This window comes from Anomaloglossus baeobatrachus, chromosome 8 (genome assembly GCF_048569485.1).
Source record: "Anomaloglossus baeobatrachus isolate aAnoBae1 chromosome 8, aAnoBae1.hap1, whole genome shotgun sequence".
NCBI lineage: Eukaryota > Metazoa > Chordata > Amphibia > Anura > Aromobatidae > Anomaloglossus > Anomaloglossus baeobatrachus.
This window is the reverse complement of record NC_134360.1, coordinates 148,641,470-148,660,377: the sequence shown is the minus strand read 5'-3', so window position 1 is coordinate 148,660,377 and position 18,908 is coordinate 148,641,470. Positions and strand designations below refer to the sequence as shown.

The 18,908-nt window shown below is 46.7% G+C and overlaps 1 protein-coding gene across 4 annotated transcripts in view; it reads left to right on the top strand.

Annotated features, from left to right (window-relative positions):
• The window catches only part of KCNT2 (potassium sodium-activated channel subfamily T member 2), a 1,626,062-nt gene that overhangs the window by 594,689 nt on the left and 1,012,465 nt on the right, over window positions 1-18,908 (top strand). For all 4 annotated transcript variants that reach the window (XM_075322033.1, XM_075322031.1, XM_075322032.1 and 1 more), the window contains exon 4: window positions 3,715-3,763. In XM_075322033.1, the coding sequence (XP_075178148.1) occupies window positions 3,715-3,763 (49 nt within the window). The remainder of the gene's footprint in view (window positions 1-3,714; window positions 3,764-18,908) is intronic.

Here is an 18,908-nt window from a genome sequence, read left to right as displayed (position 1 = left end):
CAGTGACACTAGAGCCAATTACGGAGTGTATTGTTAAAGTCACAGCGACTACCGTATTTAGCATTAACGTAAAAGGGGTATGTTAATGAGTGAGGAAGAGTATATAAGTGTGCCGCTGTAAATAGTAGTAGCACAAGTGCAGAGTGCAATACCTCTGTTAAACTCACAGAGGAATATAGTTAGAAAATAAGGCAATTCCTCCTTTACTTGGAGGGTGTGTGGTATGGTCTCTGTTAATGGTCACAGAGACAAAAGCAGTGAGTGTGAAATGGCACCTACCTAGGTCCGTTCCTCTAGTGGTGCCAGGAGACGGACAGCAGCATAAGCCGCACAAAGCTCCTACCTGCGTTCGCTCCACTAGTGTGCGAGGACACGAACCACTAGATATGGCACCTGCCTAGGTCCGCTCTACTAGTGGTGCAAAAGAGATGGACAGCAGCACAAGCTGCACAAAGCTATTACCTGCGTTCGCTCCACTAGTGTGCGAGGACACGAACCACTAGATATGGCACCTGCCTAGGTCCGCTCTACTAGTGGTGCAAAAGAGACGGATAGCAGCACAAGCCGCACAAAGCTCCTACCTATGTTTGCTCCCCTAGTGTGCGAGGATACGAATAACTGCCAGACGCAGTATAAGGAACGTTACCCTAGCGGCAACGTCGACCTACGAGTAGAATCACAAGGCTCAGCCTGACCATGTGCCTCAGGCACCTGCCTATTTCTGCTCCAATAAGGTGCAAGGATACGGACCACAGCCAAAGCTGTAAGGTACAAGAACGCTACGCTGCCGATACCGCTCACCTAGCATAGACAGAGAGATGCCTAGAGGGTTGTGCACAGAGCGTCTACTCTCATGCATGAACCAAGAGGACTGAGCGCCGAGCAGCGTGCGTCAGGGTCTTATATAGACTCTATGCCTCATCTAAGATGGAGGACACCAGAGCCAATCCGCTGACAGAACGAAAGCAATGATGTCACGCTGGCCTATCACCGAGCAAGGCGTCACAAGCACATGACCAGTGACCAATCAGCATAGAAGGTGTCAGAGACATGTGACCTCGTGTCACAAGCACATGACCAGCGGCCAATCAGCTTAGAAGGTGTCAGAGACATGTGACCTCGTGTCAGTGATGATGTCACTCACACATGTGCAATGGCTCCAAGATAGGACTTAGTCTCCAGCCATCGCACATGTGCAGTAGCAAGAAATCCGAACATTATCTCCAGTGCCACAGCAAAGTGGAAGGAAACACACAGATACCCAGAATTGGGAACTGTAACAGGAGTAGAGAAGGAGATCTTGTGAGGACTTAAGGTTACAAGCAGGTAAGTATCGGGAGAGTAGGTCACAGATATAAGGAGGAGACAGGTTGTGGATGGCTTTGTAGTTCATAATTAGGGTTTTAAACTGGAGTTGTTGGGCAATGGGAAGCCAGTGAAGGTATTGGTAAGCGAAAGTGGTGCACGATACTGGTTCAGGTCCAGGCGGTCTGTAATTCGCTTCATAATGACCGAGCTTATTGTCACAGAAAGTCAACTCAGAATTGCACACTCACAAAGTTCCCCAGTAGAAAGGGAACATAGAAGTGGGATGTAGTGTTTGCACAGTAGCTGCCCTTCAGGTAGAGTCTGATGGTGGTGATAGTTGTTTGTGCAGTTAATTTCAATTATGAAGGAAACAACTACGCCTTGGAAATGAACAGTCTCTTTAATAGTGATAACAAGATGGATAACTATATAGAGATGATGATAGCTGGTCGGTGTTTTCCACATTTACAGTTGAAGGTTCTCACACTTTCAGATAGGCAGACCTCTGAGGGAAAACTTTCGTTATTTTGGGCTGAAGTGTACTTCATATATAAGCAAAGGGTTGAAGTGGTTGAACAGTGAAAACCTGTCTAGTATGATTGATCTTATTTTTTGAATCTGTGCAAAGTTTTGCGCAGAAATGGGGGAACTCAAAGGAGACAACAGTAGATGGAGGAGGAAGATCAAAGCATTAAATAACCGTATGGGATAAAGAAAACACAAGGGTTATGCAGCCATCCCGTTTAGCAGGGGCCATTGCCAACTTAAATGTGAGAATGGTTTGTTGGAATATTGTGAAGTCTCTGTGACTGAAAGCCCGAGCTGGCGAGAAGAACCAAGTTAATATCCCTTCAATACTCTGGCTTTCAGTGCAATAGCCAGGCAGCTTTAGTATGCGAATAGCATTTTTTACATAACAGGATGCCTTTAACCCCTTAACGACCCATGACGTACTGGGTACGTCATGGATCGTGTGCCGGTAAGCCTCGCCCCCTGCCGCCGGCAGGCGGCGGCGATCCGCACACATATCAGCTGTTATCAACAGCTGATATGTGTGCCTGCTAGCCGTGGGTGGAATCGCTTCGACCCGCGGCCATTAACCCCTTACGTTTCGCTGCCAAAATCTGGCAGCAATATGTATATGGGCGCCGCCATGACAGACACTTACCCCGCCCCCACCGGAGGTCACGTGACATGATCATGTGACTTTCGGGGGTTGTCATGGTAGCACAGGGTCATGTGATGACGCCTGTAGCTAACATGACTCACTTCCTCTCAATGCCGGAGTACAGCCGGCATTGAAAGTAAAGCAGCAAATCTGCAGTTCTCAGCTCTGTAGCTGAGATCTGCAGATAGTGCAGAGCGATCGGATTGCTGATCGCTATAGCCCCCTAGGGGGACTAGTAAAATTAAAAAAAAAATAAAAAAATAAGTTTTAAAAAGTTAAAAAAAATAAAAAAACTTAAAAGTTCAAATCACCCCCCTTTCACCCCATTGAAAATTAAAGGGTTAAAAAAATAAAAAATACACACATATTTGGTATCGCTGCGTTCAGAAATGCCCGATCTATCAAAATATAAAATCAATGAATCTGATCAGTAAACGGCGTAGCGGCAAAAAATTCCAAACAACAAAATTACGTTTTTTGGTCGCCGCAAATTTTGTGCAAAATGCAATAACACGCGATCAAAACGTAGCATCTGTACAAAAATGGTACCGTTAAAAACGTCAGGTCGAGACGCAAAAAATAAGCTATCACTGAGCCTTAGATTCCAAAAATGAGAACGCTACGGGTTTTGGAAAATGGCTCAAAACGTGCGCCACTTTTTTTGGACAAGCTTGTGAATTTTTTGTTAACCCCTTAGATACAAGTAAACCTATAAATGTTTGGTGTCTACAAACTCGCACTGACCTGAGGCATCACATAAATACCTCAGTTTTACCATATAGTGAACACAGTGAATAAAATATCCCAAAAACTATTGTACGATCACACATTTTTTGCAATTTTTCCGCACTTGGAATTTTTTTGCCGTTTTCCAGTACACTATGTGGTAAAACTTATGGTTTAATTTAAAAGTACAACTCGTCTCGCAAAGAACAAGCCTTCATATGGCAAGATTGATGGAAAAATAAAAAAGTTACGCCTCTCGGAAGAAGGGGAGCAAAAAACAAAAACGCAAAAACGGAAAGTGCCCGGGGGCTGAAGGGGTTAAAGACCCTAAGAACCAAATCCATAGGAGCTAAAAAACATTTATAACATAAACCTTTTATTTCCACTATATTTAGAAAGCCTAAAAAATCCTGTAGATAAAAAAAGTAAAAGTCTTTTGCATATAACTAGCACAAAATTACAGAATAAGCTTTTTCTTTGTTTTATAACTTGTCCCATGTGCTTTATTACAGGTCTTCTATAATATGGGTGGAGAGAAGTTTGCCCCTGTGGGGATTACAGGTAACTCGTTATTGAATTGATATTTCTATATAATTTAATTTATACTGCCAGTCTTTCCTCTGATTCACAATTCTATCCAGACCTTATGTAAATTGTTGCTAAGTGGTAAAGCTTCATTTATGGAAAACATGTTTTTCTTAAAACTGTTTAATCTTCCAATTACGACATTTTTCATATATATGACATTATTCCAAGTATGATTGAAATGACATAGTTTGCAATTGCTTTCATATATTAAAGGTCACTATTAAAAACTGTATCATGATGATTAAGCATGCTGTGCAATATGCAGGCTCACACTGTTTATACATAAAGGCTCAAATTAGAAGTTATGAATATACAAACTATCTTCATATTGTTATTATTATTATTATTATTATTATTTCTATCTGTAGAAATGTGGTTTCAGCGTACTGTTCAGAACACCAGATAAATATGTTGATGACAAATTAATAATTACTATATTTATTAAACTTAAAATACACTGAATTTATGGGAAAAGAGCATCATATCTACCGTTAAATAGAACTTAGCTAATCGATTTTCAAAAGAACCAGTATTACAAATAGGCACCGCCGTAGCCGCAAGCAACCTGCTGCGGTTCGCGCTACTCCCAGGCGCCGGCCACCATTTTTAACCATGCCTCAGGTCGGCCAGCTGCTGTTTCTTCCTCCACGTCTAAGTGTGGAGAGGCGGCTAGGGCTCATGCGAGTGCCGATTTTCCCCAGCCACAGCCTATGTCCAGTGTTTCACCTAGTGAGCATGCTCAGCCTGTAAGTTCCATTCCTGAGGCTAAGGGGGGCTTTACACGTTGCGACATCGCTTCCAAAATATCATCGGGGTCACATCGTTAGTGACGCACATCCGGCGCCAGTAACGACCTTGCAACGTGTAAATCCTATATGCGCCAATAAACGATCGCAAAAGCATCTAAAATCGTTGATCTGTGTAGCGTCGGTCATTTTCATGTCGACCGCAGGTACAATGTTGTTTGTCGCTCCTGCGGCAGCACAGATCGCTGTGTGTAAACCCGCAGGAGCGACAAACATCTCCTTACCTGCATCCCGACGGCAATGTGGAAGGGAGAAGGTGAGCGGGATGTTATGTCCCGCTCATCTCCGCCCCTCCGCTTCTATTGGCCGGCAGATTAGTGATGTCGCGATGACGTCACTGTGACGCCGAACGCACCTCCCCCTTGAAGGAGGGATAGTTTGGCAGTGACAGCGACGTCGTCGAGCAGGTATGTGCGTGTGAAGCTGCCGTAGCGATAATGTTCGCTACGGCAGCAATCACCACATATCGCATGTGCACGTGGGCGGGTACTATCGCGCTGGACATCGCTAGCCGATGCTAGCGATGTCGCAATGTGTAAAGTACCCCTTAGTCCTCAGTTCAGGCAACTAAGCATGCTCCCACATTTTGTTTGAAAAACCTCTTTGCTCAGGTGCTTGGACTCCATGCGGTGTCTAAAGGCCACTTTACACACAGAGATAAATCTTTGGCAGATCTGTGGTTGCAGTGAAATCATGGACATATCATTTGTACACAACCACAAACCTGGCACTGATTGTCCACAATTTCACTGCAACCACAGATCTGCCACAGATTTATCTCTGTGTGTGACAGGGCCTTCAGTCCTGGTTGTGCCTACTGAGCATGCTCAGCTTGTTAGTCTTATTTCTGAGAGTAAGTCGGTTGTTCAGGCTACTGAGTGCATGTCCGTGAGGTGGCAGGCCCTTATATGCTGGATAACGTTAAATGTCCTGATGATGTGGATACTCCGGACTGGCTCATGGAGGCCCGCCCTATGACCTGGCACCCCATCATTGATCATCAGACAATGACTGGTAGGGTATTATGGGCGGTGCTGCCATTGTGTCATCAGTGACGTCCCTGATGATGTGGCACTCCGCTATTGGCCCCTGGAGGCGCCATTGTGGCTCACACTGGGTTTGGGGCGGACCCTAGGTGTTAAAAGGGCCTGGAGACTTCATATGCACATGGTCTTTTCATATGATAGAGCCACATTGCGGCCTCAACCACTAGTTCTGGAAGCGGTAGGTAGGGTTAGGCGTCTGATGCCTGTCACGCCAAGATTCATGGCTCGGCACGTTAGGGTCAGATGTCGCGCTTCCCCTATTATCACTCCAGTCCTGTTGTAGCAGCCCAGTGGAGTTAACTGGGCTGCTGCACGAACTGTCCCAGTGTGTCCCCTACACCCATGGACAGTGTACCCCAGGACTCCTGTGATGCTAACAAGGGAGTTCCTGGTTTGGAAGTGTGGACCCTGTGGCGTGAACAGGGTTCACAATAGTCCTTGTCCAAGTGACGTTTTAACTTGGATCAGGCTCATATTATTTCGGAGCCACCCAGCTCTGTATTATCCACCTGCCCTACAGGTTGCCAGCAGCTCCTCTACCATCTTGGAGCATGTCCCTTGGCGATTGGGATATTCACCACCTTTATCATAATCTGCCAGTCCCCTCGTAAAAACCAGTTCGACTCAAATTTCATAAACTTTGGAGTTTTACACAAATTTCAACATTTTGCGATTCATAGTTTTTGGAAAAAAAATCACAGCACTGTCTGTCATACTTCTGAAGTATCAGACTGCAGGAAAACATCATTTGTGTGTTATTGCACAGGAATCGTCATTATGCACTGCAGCTATGACATCCTTCAGATTATCACACCTTGTACAGTGGTGGTCAGTACCTGAGTCATCACAGATAGTGGTCCTCAGTGGAGCACAGTTTGTATGGCAGAACATTTTCCATCTCCAGAGTCACTGAATAAATCTCTCTCATCTGTAATGTGTAAGCTCTTATGGTCAGTAGGGTCTTCTTTCTCTCTCCTGTAGAGTGAAAGCTCTTATGGTCAGAGGAGTCCTCTCTCTCTTGTACAGTGTAAGCTCTTATGATCAGAGGAGTCCTCTCCCTCCTATAGTGTGTAAGCTCTTATGGTCAGTGGAGTCCTCTCTCTCCTGTACAGTGTAAGCTCTTATGGTCAGAGAAGTCTACTCTCTGCTATAGAGTGTAAGCTCTTGTGGTCAGTGGAGACCTACATCTCCTGTAAAGTGTAAGCTCTTATGGTCAGAGGAGTCCTCTCTCTGCTATAGAGTGTAAGCTCTTGTGGTCAGTGGAGACCTCCCTCTCCTGTACAGTGCAAGCTCTTATGTTCAGCAAGGTTCTCTCTTTATTCTTTCTACCATGTGTAGTTTATGAACAATTACAAGCTTTCCAGTGCTAAAATTCGAGCAAATCTAATTTTTGAGGAAAATTTGTCAAATTCGAATTACAAACAATTCATCCATCTCTACCATTAACCATCATTCCACAGTTTACATATAAAGTAAATGAAATTTTCTTTGATTGGAATCATAATAGCCTCCGCCTAAAAAGTTGTAAGAGTGGGGTCCAACCTAAATTAAATAAAGGGGCTAAGGTGCTCCTTTGAGCAGTTGTGGCTGGTACTGAAGCTGGTCCCATTCATAGCATAGCCCATATTTTAAAGTTTTATTGTGCAAAATATATTAGAACCCAGCAGATCACACAGATTATTAAACTACATGTGTAAGGGTGCGTGCCCACGATCAGTATAAGTAGCGTTTTGGATGTATAGTGTTTTCGCTGCATCCAATATGTACAGTGGATGTGTGTCGCCCACCTGTAGCGGTCGCCTCAGGTACGTCGATCCACCATCTGGGATGCCACAGGGGCTCCAGTTCATTACCGCTGGCAATAGGTATGTCAGGTTTATTTACATGGTAGTCGTGACGCTACTCACGGTTTGCAGTCAGAGTTGTGGGTGACCGCCACTGCAGGTTTAACGAGCGTCTGGGGCTGATGGTGTCTGCAGTCTGGTGGTGTGGCCCCCCGTGAGTGAGGCTGGCCCCAGGGACTCGGATGTGTGGAACAACAGGTCGCAGAATAACTCAGTCACAGTCCAGACAGTCTTTCAACTTGTTTACTCACTTTTAGTTGGTTTGTGAGGCACCCGGGCGATGCTGTGATTAAACCAGGTGGAACCAGGAACTCCTTCAGGCCGAACTGAGGGTAGCCATTAACTCGCCTTCCTAGCACTTTTTTTGTTTCGGATAACCCCTGACTTGCAGTATCGTGGGATTCATCCAGGGAAGTCACAGCTGCTTTTTCTCCCCTTTCTGGCCCGTTTGCTGGCAGCATGGACCAGGTGAGATGGCTTCTGGCCCTATCTCCTTATGGGTTCCCTTGTTGCTGCTGAGGCTCAAACTCTGTATATTTGGTGAGGAACCTCTAGTCCCCTCACTGGCAGGTTTAGCAGATCGGTAAATGGATGTCCGCTCTAGGGACCTGTTCCCTGTGCGTGCTTAGTCACCAGCAGTCCCCGTACTCGACTGCTTCTCTTCAGGTGTCTTTCAGACTGACTTTCTGGTCACTGTACTCCCCCGCTAACAGCTACAACACCTGTAGGGCCGGACTAGCGTGGCTGTACGTCTGCTTCCTTCAGCAACTTCTGTACACTGCTCCCAGACTGGCTTGCTCCTCCTCCTTTCCTTACAGCCTCTGCAACCTAGCTTCCAGCCCCTCCACTACACCCCTTGCTGAGAATTGAAAGCTAGCCAAGGGTCCCTTCTAATGGTGTGGGAGACCTGGTTGCTATGTGTCTGTGCGTACACACCTCATTCTGGCCTTTTGGAATTACCTGGAAGCACTGTCCCGACATGGGTGCAGTACTCAGTGGTGCCTGACCAGGTCAGGGGCGCCACAGATGGGACTTCTAGAAATCTCGTGCCACTGTGCTTGTTTTTTCGCTGCAAACACTGACCTGCGGTTCATCTTTCCAAGCTGCAGCATGTCAGTTGTTTGCTGCGAATTTGCATGCGTCCTCCATAGGGTGAACACAAGCAGGAGAAAGCAGAAGACCGCAGCTGTTCATACTCACAATCAGGGTTCAGTGCACTGTGGTCTCCTGCGTTCTCCTGTGGAGGAGTCTCGTGGCCCCGCAGGTCAGGACCCACTGCGTCCAAAACGCAATGAGTTCTGATTGTGGGCACATACCCTTAGGAATCACATGTCATTTTTCCCCGTACACGTGCTATCTGTTTTTTTGACCCATAGCACTCGTACCTATGGCAGTCTATGGAGCTGTCCACATGTCAGAGCTTTTCCTTCTACCAAGTGGTCTGTGCAAAACCGCAGACACCTGACTGATATTGATCAGAGTGTGAGAGCAAAATCATCAATGCAGGTCTATAACTCCGTGAAAAAATCTGACAGCATTCGAATGCCATCTGTTTGCTATCCATTTTTTACTGACTGATTGGAGAAGATGAGGAAACTTTTTTTCTCATCAGTGAAAAAAACTGATGAACCTCTCACCAAACTCTGATGAAAATCTGATGAAACTCGGCTCATTTTTTTTACTCAAAAAAACTAATGTCTGAATGAGTCCTTAAAGGTCAGTACAGACCGATATTATTCATACAAATAGTTATTAATTGAACATTATATAAGTAATATTAATCTTAATTATAATAAGACCAAGACTCATCAAAGCTTTTACACCAGAAAACTGGCATAACATGCATTGAAAAGTTGCCCCAATGTTTACTTAAAGCAGAGATGTAAAGAAATCTTACAACTTTTGAGATTAAAGCCCGCTTTACACGCTTCAATGTATTTTACAATGTGACGGCGGGGTCACATCGTAAGTGATGCACATCTGGCATCGTAAGTTACATTGCAGTGTGTAACAGCTACGTGCCATTGCGATTGAACGGTAAAACGTTCATAGCATGCATGTCGTTCATTTCTCATGAATTGAAGGTCAGATTGTTCTTCGTACCCGGGGTAGCACACATCGCAGTGTGTGACACCCCGGGAACGATGAAAGATCTTACCTGCGTCCTGCGGCTCCCGGCCGGTAATGCGGAAGGAAGGAGGTGGGCGGGATGTTTACGTCCCGCTCAGCTCCGCCCCTCTACTTCTATTGGCTGGCTGCCACGTGACGTTGCTATGACGCCGAACGTCCCTCCCACTCCAGGAAGTGGACGTTCGCTGCCCACATCGAGCTCATCTGGACGGGTACGTACGTGTGACAGTGGGTTACTCGTATGTGCGGCACATTCAACAAATTGAACGTGCCGCACATACGATGGGGGCGGTTACGATCGCATACGATATCGTATGCTGCATCGTAAGGTATAAAGCAGGCTTAATATGCCAGTTTACAATAGCTCGGTCAAAACACATGAAGCTGAATAGAACCTTTGGTGAGACCTTGCGAAGATAAACCCGTCTGTTAAATTTAGTAAAAGTGCCATCATGTCTTAAACCCATAAATAGTACTCCAGGCCTCTACACTGGATAATACCCACACAGTCCCCATAAAGTACAATGAAAAAACAAATATCAGATACTCATCTAACCCTGCTATATACAGTACTCAATGACCCTGTAGATAGTAGCATACCAATAATCCCCTAAACATTTTATTCCAAAAAGTCCCCTTATAGACAGTATAATGCCCCCATAGCTCCCTTATACACAGTAGCATAAAGTTTCCCTCGCACAAGCGCCGGTGATGTAGTTACGCAGGCGCAAGATTATGGGCGGCGCTGTGTATGACCTCACCAGCGTCATCCTCGTACCCGCCCATAATCTTGCGTCTGCGCAACTACATCACCGGAAACTTTATGCTCAGCCCCGCGATAGGAACAAAGCAAAATGCGCCTGCGCAAGACTCCAGCAACATGAGGCGGCATCATCCATGTAAATTATGACTGGGGGATGGTGAACAGCGGCAGGAGGGGGGACAGGAGCCAAATTAGAGGACGCCCATCTATCCAACCAAACTCATTTGCATAGGAAAAGGTAAGATTTTATAAAGTTCTTTTAGGGGTCTGCAAGGGGGGCCAGCAATAAGGTGCAACTTCCTAGAATGCAGCCCAGGAGTGATATTTTTGTTTAATAGGGAAAAAACTGGTGACAGGTTCCCTTTTTATCTGTTCACACTAACAGCAATGACAAAGGGTGCCCAAACATTTGCATGGCACTGTTTGTCTGAACAATAAATGTCCATGGGCACAATAAAGTGTATCTTATATAAGTGTAGTATATATCTAAAATATTACAGACTAGATCACTAAAATGTTAAATATTTCTTTAAACCTTATGCAATTTGTATTATTTTATAGTGTATTTTATTTGCATTCATGTAACATTTCACTGAAAAAAATCTTTTGATTTAGTAAAGAAAAAAATGACATTCCCATAAGACTAGTGTAATAATAATGCTGGTAGGAATGCCATCATTAGTGTCATTCATTATTTCATTACAATAATTTGAGAGACATTTCTTTGACGGGTTTATTCAAACATACACTGGGTAACCTTTTGCTGTGAACAAAATGCACTGGTGAATTAGAAGTCATCACTAGAGTTGAGCGCGGTTCGCGGTTCGAGGTTCTCCAGTTCTAGGCTCGAGTGATTTTGGGGCCTGTTCTAGATCGAACTAGAACTCGAGCTTTTTGCAAAAGCTCGATGGTTCTAGAAACGTTTGAGATCGGTATTCTATACACTATTATGACATTTCAGTGTATAGTGTGCGTGAACAGCGACTTCAGATCACTGCTGTTTGTATAATGGCGATCGCCATTTTTTTTTTTTTTCTTGTCTTCCTTCCCTAAGCGCGCGCGTGTAGTGGGGAGGGCCATTATGTCAGCCAATCCCAGACACACACACAGCTAAGTGGACTTTTAGCCAGAGAAGCAACGGCATGTGTGATAGGATGTCCATGTCACATGTCCCTGCATTATAAAAGCGGACATTTTCCTCCAGCACGCCATTATCTCTTCTGCGTCCTTGGTGTCAGACATCACTGGCGCAGCTCCGTCCTTTGTCCTATCGTCGATACTGCTGTATGCGCTCCATACACAGCGCTGGACAGCTTAGGGAGAGCACTTTCTATCAGTCCTTTTAAGGGCTCGTACCGGCAGGGTCAGAGCCATAGGTGACAGGTCCTGAAAACAGAGACAGCGTCTGTGTAGCCAAGGTCAGGGATTTCATCGCTGCATTTCCCCATTAGGAGGGAATAGAAAGGCAGGCTTCCATTCCTCTACCCAGAGCCCGACAATCCTGGCACTGTACCCTCCTGTCCTCTGTACACTCCAACTCATTATAACTAAGCCATTATACTAGCAAACACTCAGTGTACCTAGTGGCATCCTAAACGTGGCTATTGTACTTTTGTCTAGTCACACTAGTGCAAAGATATTTGCAGCACCTCTGCCTGCATTGCACACTCCAACTCATTGTTACTAAGCCATTATACTAGCAAACACTGAGGAAACTTAGTGGCATCCTAAATGTGGCTATTAGACTTCTGTATATTCCCACTAGTGCACAGATATTTGCAGCACGTCTGCCTGCATTGCACACTCAAAATCATTGTTACTAAGCCATTATACTAGCAAACACTGAGGAATCTTAGTGGCATCCTAAACGTGGCTATTGGACTTTTGTCTAGTCACACTAGTGCAAATCTATGTGCAGTACCTCTGCATGACACCCTCCTGCTCTGTTTTTAATAAGCTATAATGATAGCAAAAAATACTGCCATTTAGTGGCATCATAGAACTGGCTGTTGTATTCCATTAGTGCCCCACTGGTGACAAGCTATTTCTAGCACCTGTGCATGACACCCTCATGCACATTTTGCTACGCTAATGTTATAGCAAACTCAGGGAATTCATTGCTGCATTTAATAATTCGGAGGGATAGAAAGTGAGGCTTCCTTTAGCTTTTCCTTCTGTTCATAGACAGCATCTCCAAGTTCACACCCGAAGAGCAATTTCTCCTCCACGTCTAATTGTGGAGAGGCAGCTAGTGCGCATGCGTGTGCCGATTTACCCCAGCTGCAGCCTAACTACAGTGTTTCGCCTAGTGAGTATGCTCAGCCTGATTGTGCCATTCCTGACGCTAAGTCTTCATTTCGGGATACAGCGCATGCTCCCACACTAAGTGTGAAAAGCCTCTTTGCACAGGTATTTGCATTCCGTGCCGGGTCTAAGTCCTGTTTTGTGCCTAGACACCATGCTAAAGCTGATAGTCTTTTTTCAGAGACTGTATTTCATGCTACTGAGCATGCTCAGGCACTTACTGCATCAGAGACTAGGTCCGGTAATGAACTCTTTGGCCCTGCCCCTGATGTGGGGGTCCCATATAGACCACGGGGCATCAGGTGTCCTCCCAAATGGCTTGCAGAGGCCCACCCCTATGACGTGTCACCGCATTATTGATGGTCAGACGATGACTGGTGAGGTGTTTGGGTCATGGCAGCCATGAGGTCATCATTGAAGTTGCGGTTCCAAATAGGACGCTAGTTATGCCACTCATGACGTGTCACTCTACTTTTGTCTCCAGGAGGTGCATTGTGGTTCACCCTGGTTTGGGGCGGACCCAGGTTATAAAAGGGGCTGGAGCCAACAAGGAGGTACGCAGTCTTCTATTATGCTCCGAAAGAGCACACCTCCATGTGTTGAACCCATTGCGGCTTTAGGCCAGAGGTAGGCAGGGATAGGGTGTCGATGCAGGCCACCACCACAGTTGGTAACGCAGAACGTTTAAGACCAGCTCCTGTCCTACCAGTCCTGCTTGTGCAGCCCAGTGGCATTAACAGGCCTGCTGCTGCTGATGCGCCTGCTGTCCACAGGTGTGGCCCCTACGCACACGGTCAGCGTACTCAATGGCCCCTGTGTTGTTAACAGGGAGTTCCTGGGCTGGGTGGGCATGTGGACCCTGTGACGCTAACAGGGCTCCCAGTCTCCAGATCCGAATGGCGTCTAACTCGGTTCAGGCTACTATTAGTTTCATAGCCACACAGCTCTGTATCCTCCACCAAACCTTCCAGTTGCCAACCTCTCCTTTTCCAACTGGGAGCACGGTGGACACTGACTGCTGATGGGGATATATACCTTTCTCTTTCTTTTCTTATTAATTTTCGTTATATAGCGGTAACATAGTATATACCACCTTATCCAAATCTGCCAGTCCCACTGTAACAGATGGTGTTTCTTCAGCAAATGTTACTGTTGCTTAACCACCAAATCCACGGACCAAAACTTTTTTCCCCTTTCCAACACACCTGTTCCCCTTTCCACCAGCATCTGTCCTTTTTCAACTCATTTTGGTATATGACCAAAAGTGCAACTCTGCAGGGACACCGTACTCAACACCATCTCAGCACAGCAGCCAGCCCTCGGTCCCTCAGATGTGGACAAGTAAAAGACCATTTCCTCCTATCCATGACAAACCGTTGAGATTCACTCTGTGCAGCACTGGTGTTTAATGGAAAAGCAGATCTAAGATTGCGTACCACATTCTGCAGATACTCCTGTATACTTGCGCCCCTTTCTATGGCAGGAATTATTTCGCCAAATTTTGTCTTGTACCGGGGATCTAACAGTATGGCAACCCAGTATTCCGGATTACTTTGAATTCGTACAATCCGAGGGTCATGTTGTAGGTAGTGCAGCAAGAAGGCGCTCATGTGTCTTGTGCATCCAGGAGGACCAAGTCCTTGGTGTGTTGGTGGCAGAGAGGTGAGAATCGTGCCTCCTTCCTCTGCCCTCTCCCCACAACCTCGCACAACCGAAATGTGAGCAAGCTCTCACTCATCTGCTGAGTCTTCCATGCCCATCGCCAGTTCGTCCTCCATTTCTTCGTGGGCTCCTGCACCTTCATCAACACTTTTTTCTGATACTATGCGCCCTTGTTAATCCCTCTCCCTCACCATGACTGCCGCATAAGTGCCGCTGACCATCTGGACCTCGTAGATCTTGTTATCCCTTCCGCATATGACTCCTCCTGTACTTCCTCCCCTTCCTCTTGTCCCAACACCTGACTCCGAATAATAATTACAGTGTGCTCCATCATGTAGATGACCAGAAATGTCACGCTGAGAATGACATTGCCAGTGCTAAACATCTTCGTCGACATTTGTAAACTGTGTAGCAGGGTGCATAGGTCCTTGATCTGACACCACTCCAGCAGAGTGATCTGCACCACCTCTGGATCAAGTTATCCCAGGCTATATGTCATAATGTATTGCAGCAGGGTTCGGCGGTGCTGCCACAAACGCTGCAACATGTGCAGATTCAAATTCCTGCGTGTCGGCACATCGCATTTCAGGCGTTTAACCACCAGACCTAAAGACTTCTGTAGCGACAAAAGTTGTTGAGCTGCTGTGTGCGCACGATGGAAGTGAGCACATAGGGAGCGTGCCCGCTGCACAAGGCCATGAAGGCCGGGATGGTGTTTTAAAAATTGCTGGAGAATTAGGTTCAACACATGAGCCATACAAGGCACGTGTGTCACATTGCCCTGACGATGGCCCGCAGCCAGGTTTGCATCATTGCCGCACACGGCTGTTAAGTCACCAACGGAGTACGCTCCGTCAATTTGTACTCCGGTCGCCAGGTGCTGATGATGGGAGAGGAGTCGATGCCAGCGGCGCAGGTGGACGCAGGTTATGCTCACCCACTGGGCTGCATTACCTTGACAGATGCAGAATCTCTGGCTGAATGTAGCTGGTGGGTATCTCACAGATGAAATACCATCATTCAGCTACAACCAATGGGAAGACACCACACCCTTTTTTATGCCCATCCTGTCTGCAGACCACTGCCAGACATAGCTATGAACCTCTGGTTAATTTTACCCCCAGTTCAGTTTTATGATTTTGTGTGCTTGTTACCTGACTACTTTTCCTGCTTGCTGTTTATGTACCTTGTTGGCCGATCCGCATTTCACCTCTGCTTGTTTTCTGATTAAGTCCTGGCCGTCCCATTCTGTTCCTGTTACTCAATTAATGTTTTGACCCTGCCTGACTACTATTCTCTGGAACTGCAGCCTTCCACAGGTATTAATCACCTTGGGCCCTGTGTAATTCCTAATCCCTGTACAGGGGTTAAAGGGTTTCAGGGTTCTAGGGGTCCTGCTTGGTGAGTGGCTTCCCTCTAGCCTATCATTTACAGCCCATCTGAGTGTGTGGATCAAGGAAGGCGTTACACCGTGCTCTCTGCAGAAGGCCATGTGGGCCAGGATAGTGCTTTAAAAATTGCTGGACAACCAGGTTCAACACGTGAACCACACAAGGCACGTGTGTCACATTGTCACAGCAAAGGGCCGCACCCATGTTTGCATCATTGTTGCACCCGGCCTTCCCTGGCTGCTGGTTGAGTGGAGACAACCATTGATGAAACTCGGTCTCCAGAGCTAACCGTCCACAACTTCTCAGCGGTGTGACTCACATTTCCCATACATTTCAAAGTAAACCTTTGACCGCCTGATGGCATTGAGCTCTGCTGCCAGCATAGTAAGGAGGTGTGTGGTATTCCTTGTGCGCAGTTACAAGGAAGGGTGGCCTGACCACACAGGGTTTGCGCCAAGGTGGAGGACCCACACAAGGTTGAAGAGGCAGAAGCAGTGTAGTAACTTCTACATACAGAAGAAGGATTGAAACAACTCGTGGGGACGGCAAGACTTGTACAGCAGACCCTTCTCCATCTCTCCCCACAGTAACCCATTGCCCAGTCAGCGACATGTAACGCCCCTGTCCATGCTTACTGGGCCAATTATCTGTGGTGAAATGCACCCTGTCACACAGAGTTTCTCAAGGAATCAGTGATGTTTAGTGCGACATGCTGGTGTAGCGCGTGCACGCCTTTGTTGGAGAAGGAGTGGCGCCTGGGCATCGGCTCTTGGGGCACTGCGATGGGCATAAGGTCTCAAAAATCCTCGGTTAAAAAGGTTGGAAAGGCAGCATTTTGGTAGCCAACAGTTTCCAGATGCTGAAAGTCAACCTCTAAGCCATGTCATGCCCTACTAAAAGCATGTAAAACACAGTAAGGGGACTCCAACCACAGTCTCCCTCGTTTCCACTAACTGGGTCACACACACCCCACTTGACTGGCATCAGTTGACCCAATTTTCAAGATGAAAAAGATGCTTTGCATGAAGCCCTCTCAAAAATACGCGTGCCTTTCCCATCCCCTGGCTGACCCAGGGGAAGAAAAGTCCTCTGAGAGCCATGACTTGTTCATCTTGGTTCTTTTAGAAACACAGCGAGGGGACTCCAACCACAGTCTCCCTCGTTTCCACTAACTGGGCCACACACACCCCACTTGACTGGCATCGGTTGAGCCCCCTTTTGAAAAAGAAAAAGATGCTTTGCATGAAGCACTCTCAAAAATACGCGTGCCTTTCCCGTCCCCTGGCTGACCCAGGGGAAGAAAAGTCCTCTGAAAGCCATGACTTGTTCATCTTGGTTCTTTTAGAAACACAGCGAGGGGACTCCAACCACAGTCTCCCTCGTTTCCACTAACTGGGCCACACACACCCCACTTGACTGGCATCGGTTGAGCCCCCTTTTGAAAAAGAAAAAGATGCTTTGCATGAAGCACTCTCAAAAATACGCGTGCCTTTCCCGTCCCCTGGCTGACCCAGGGGAAGAAAAGTCCTCTGAAAGCCATGACTTGTTCATCTTGGTTCTTTTAGAAACACAGCGAGGGGACTCCAACCACAGTCTCCCTCGTTTCCACTAACTGGGCCACACACACCCCACTTGACTGGCATCGGTTGAGCCCCCTTTTGAAAAAGAAAAAGATGCTTTGCATGAAGCACTCTCAAAAATACGCGTGCCTTTCCCGTCCCCTGGCTGACCCAGGGGAAGAAAAGTCCTCTGAGAGCCATGACTTGTTCATCTTGGTTCTTTTAGAAACACAGCGAGGGGACTCCAACCACAGTCTCCCTCGTTTCCACTAACTGGGCCACACACACCCCACTTGACTGGCATCGGTTGAGCCCCCTTTTGAAAAAGAAAAAGATGCTTTGCATGAAGCACTCTCAAAAATACGCGTGCCTTTCCCGTCCCCTGGATGACCCAGGGGAAGAAAAGTCCTCTGAAAGCCATGACTTGTTCATCTTGGTTCTTTTAGAAACACAGCGAGGGGACTCCAACCACAGTCTCCCTCGTTTCCACTAACTGGGCCACACACACCCCACTTGACTGGCATCGGTTGAGCCCCCTTTTGAAAAAGAAAAAGATGCTTTGCATGAAGCACTCTCAAAAATACGCGTGCCTTTCGCCTCCCCTAGCTGAGCCAGGGGAAGAAAAGTCCTCTGAGAGCCATGTCCACATTGTCAGTGGACAGACACGTGTGCTTATCTGCCAGCAGACCCCCAGCAGCACTGAAGACAGGTTCCGAGAGAACGCTGGCTGCAGGACACGACAAGATCCCCAAGGCGTACGTGGCGAGCTCAGGCAATTTATCAAGATTGGAAGCCTAAAATGAGCAGGGGTCAAGTTGCACAATAATGGAATCGATGTTTCCTTGCATATACTCATATATCTGTGTGTCCTCCTCTTTTTCCTTGTCCAGCTGTTTTGTTTTCGCATGAGTATATGTCCTTTTCACTTTCCCATGTGTTTGTGTTGTGTTGTGAGTTGTTTGTCACCTTTTGGACACCTTTGAGGGTGTTTTCTAGGTGTTTTTATGTGTTTGTGATTGCCTGCCATTTTTTCCTATGCGGTTCGAGTTCGGTTCGTCGAACGTTCGACGAGCCGAACTCGAACGGGACCTCCGTTCGGCGAACCGACCTCGAGCCGAACCGGGAACGGTTCGCTCATCTCTAGTCATCACACAGCAGTCCAGCTTTTAAATGCAGATACACAAAATCTGACCATTTTATCGCTGGCTTCACATATGTTTGTTCTACTGCAAGTAATCTAACCACAAATATGCATGGAAATACACAAATAAATCTGCATAAAATTCTGGAGATTTGCTGCAAACATGGGAGTTTAAGATTCCAAAAGCTAAAATGAAAAAACTGTATAATCACTTTATGCTTCTTTGTTGGCACTACCTAGGTCATACTGCCACTCGGATCCGGAACCGCGGTGGCTCGAGGTGGCTCCAGATCCAGGGAGTCCTCGCGGACACTTGAATTAAGAAGAAGGGGGGGAATGAGATATGTACAGGGGGGATTTTGAAAAATTTGTGACGCCACCCATGGTGCGTGGTAAGATGGAGTACCACCGCTGCTGTTGAAGAGCCCGGTGATGATGGTGCGGTGTTTGGGTACCATTGGGGATAGGTGCA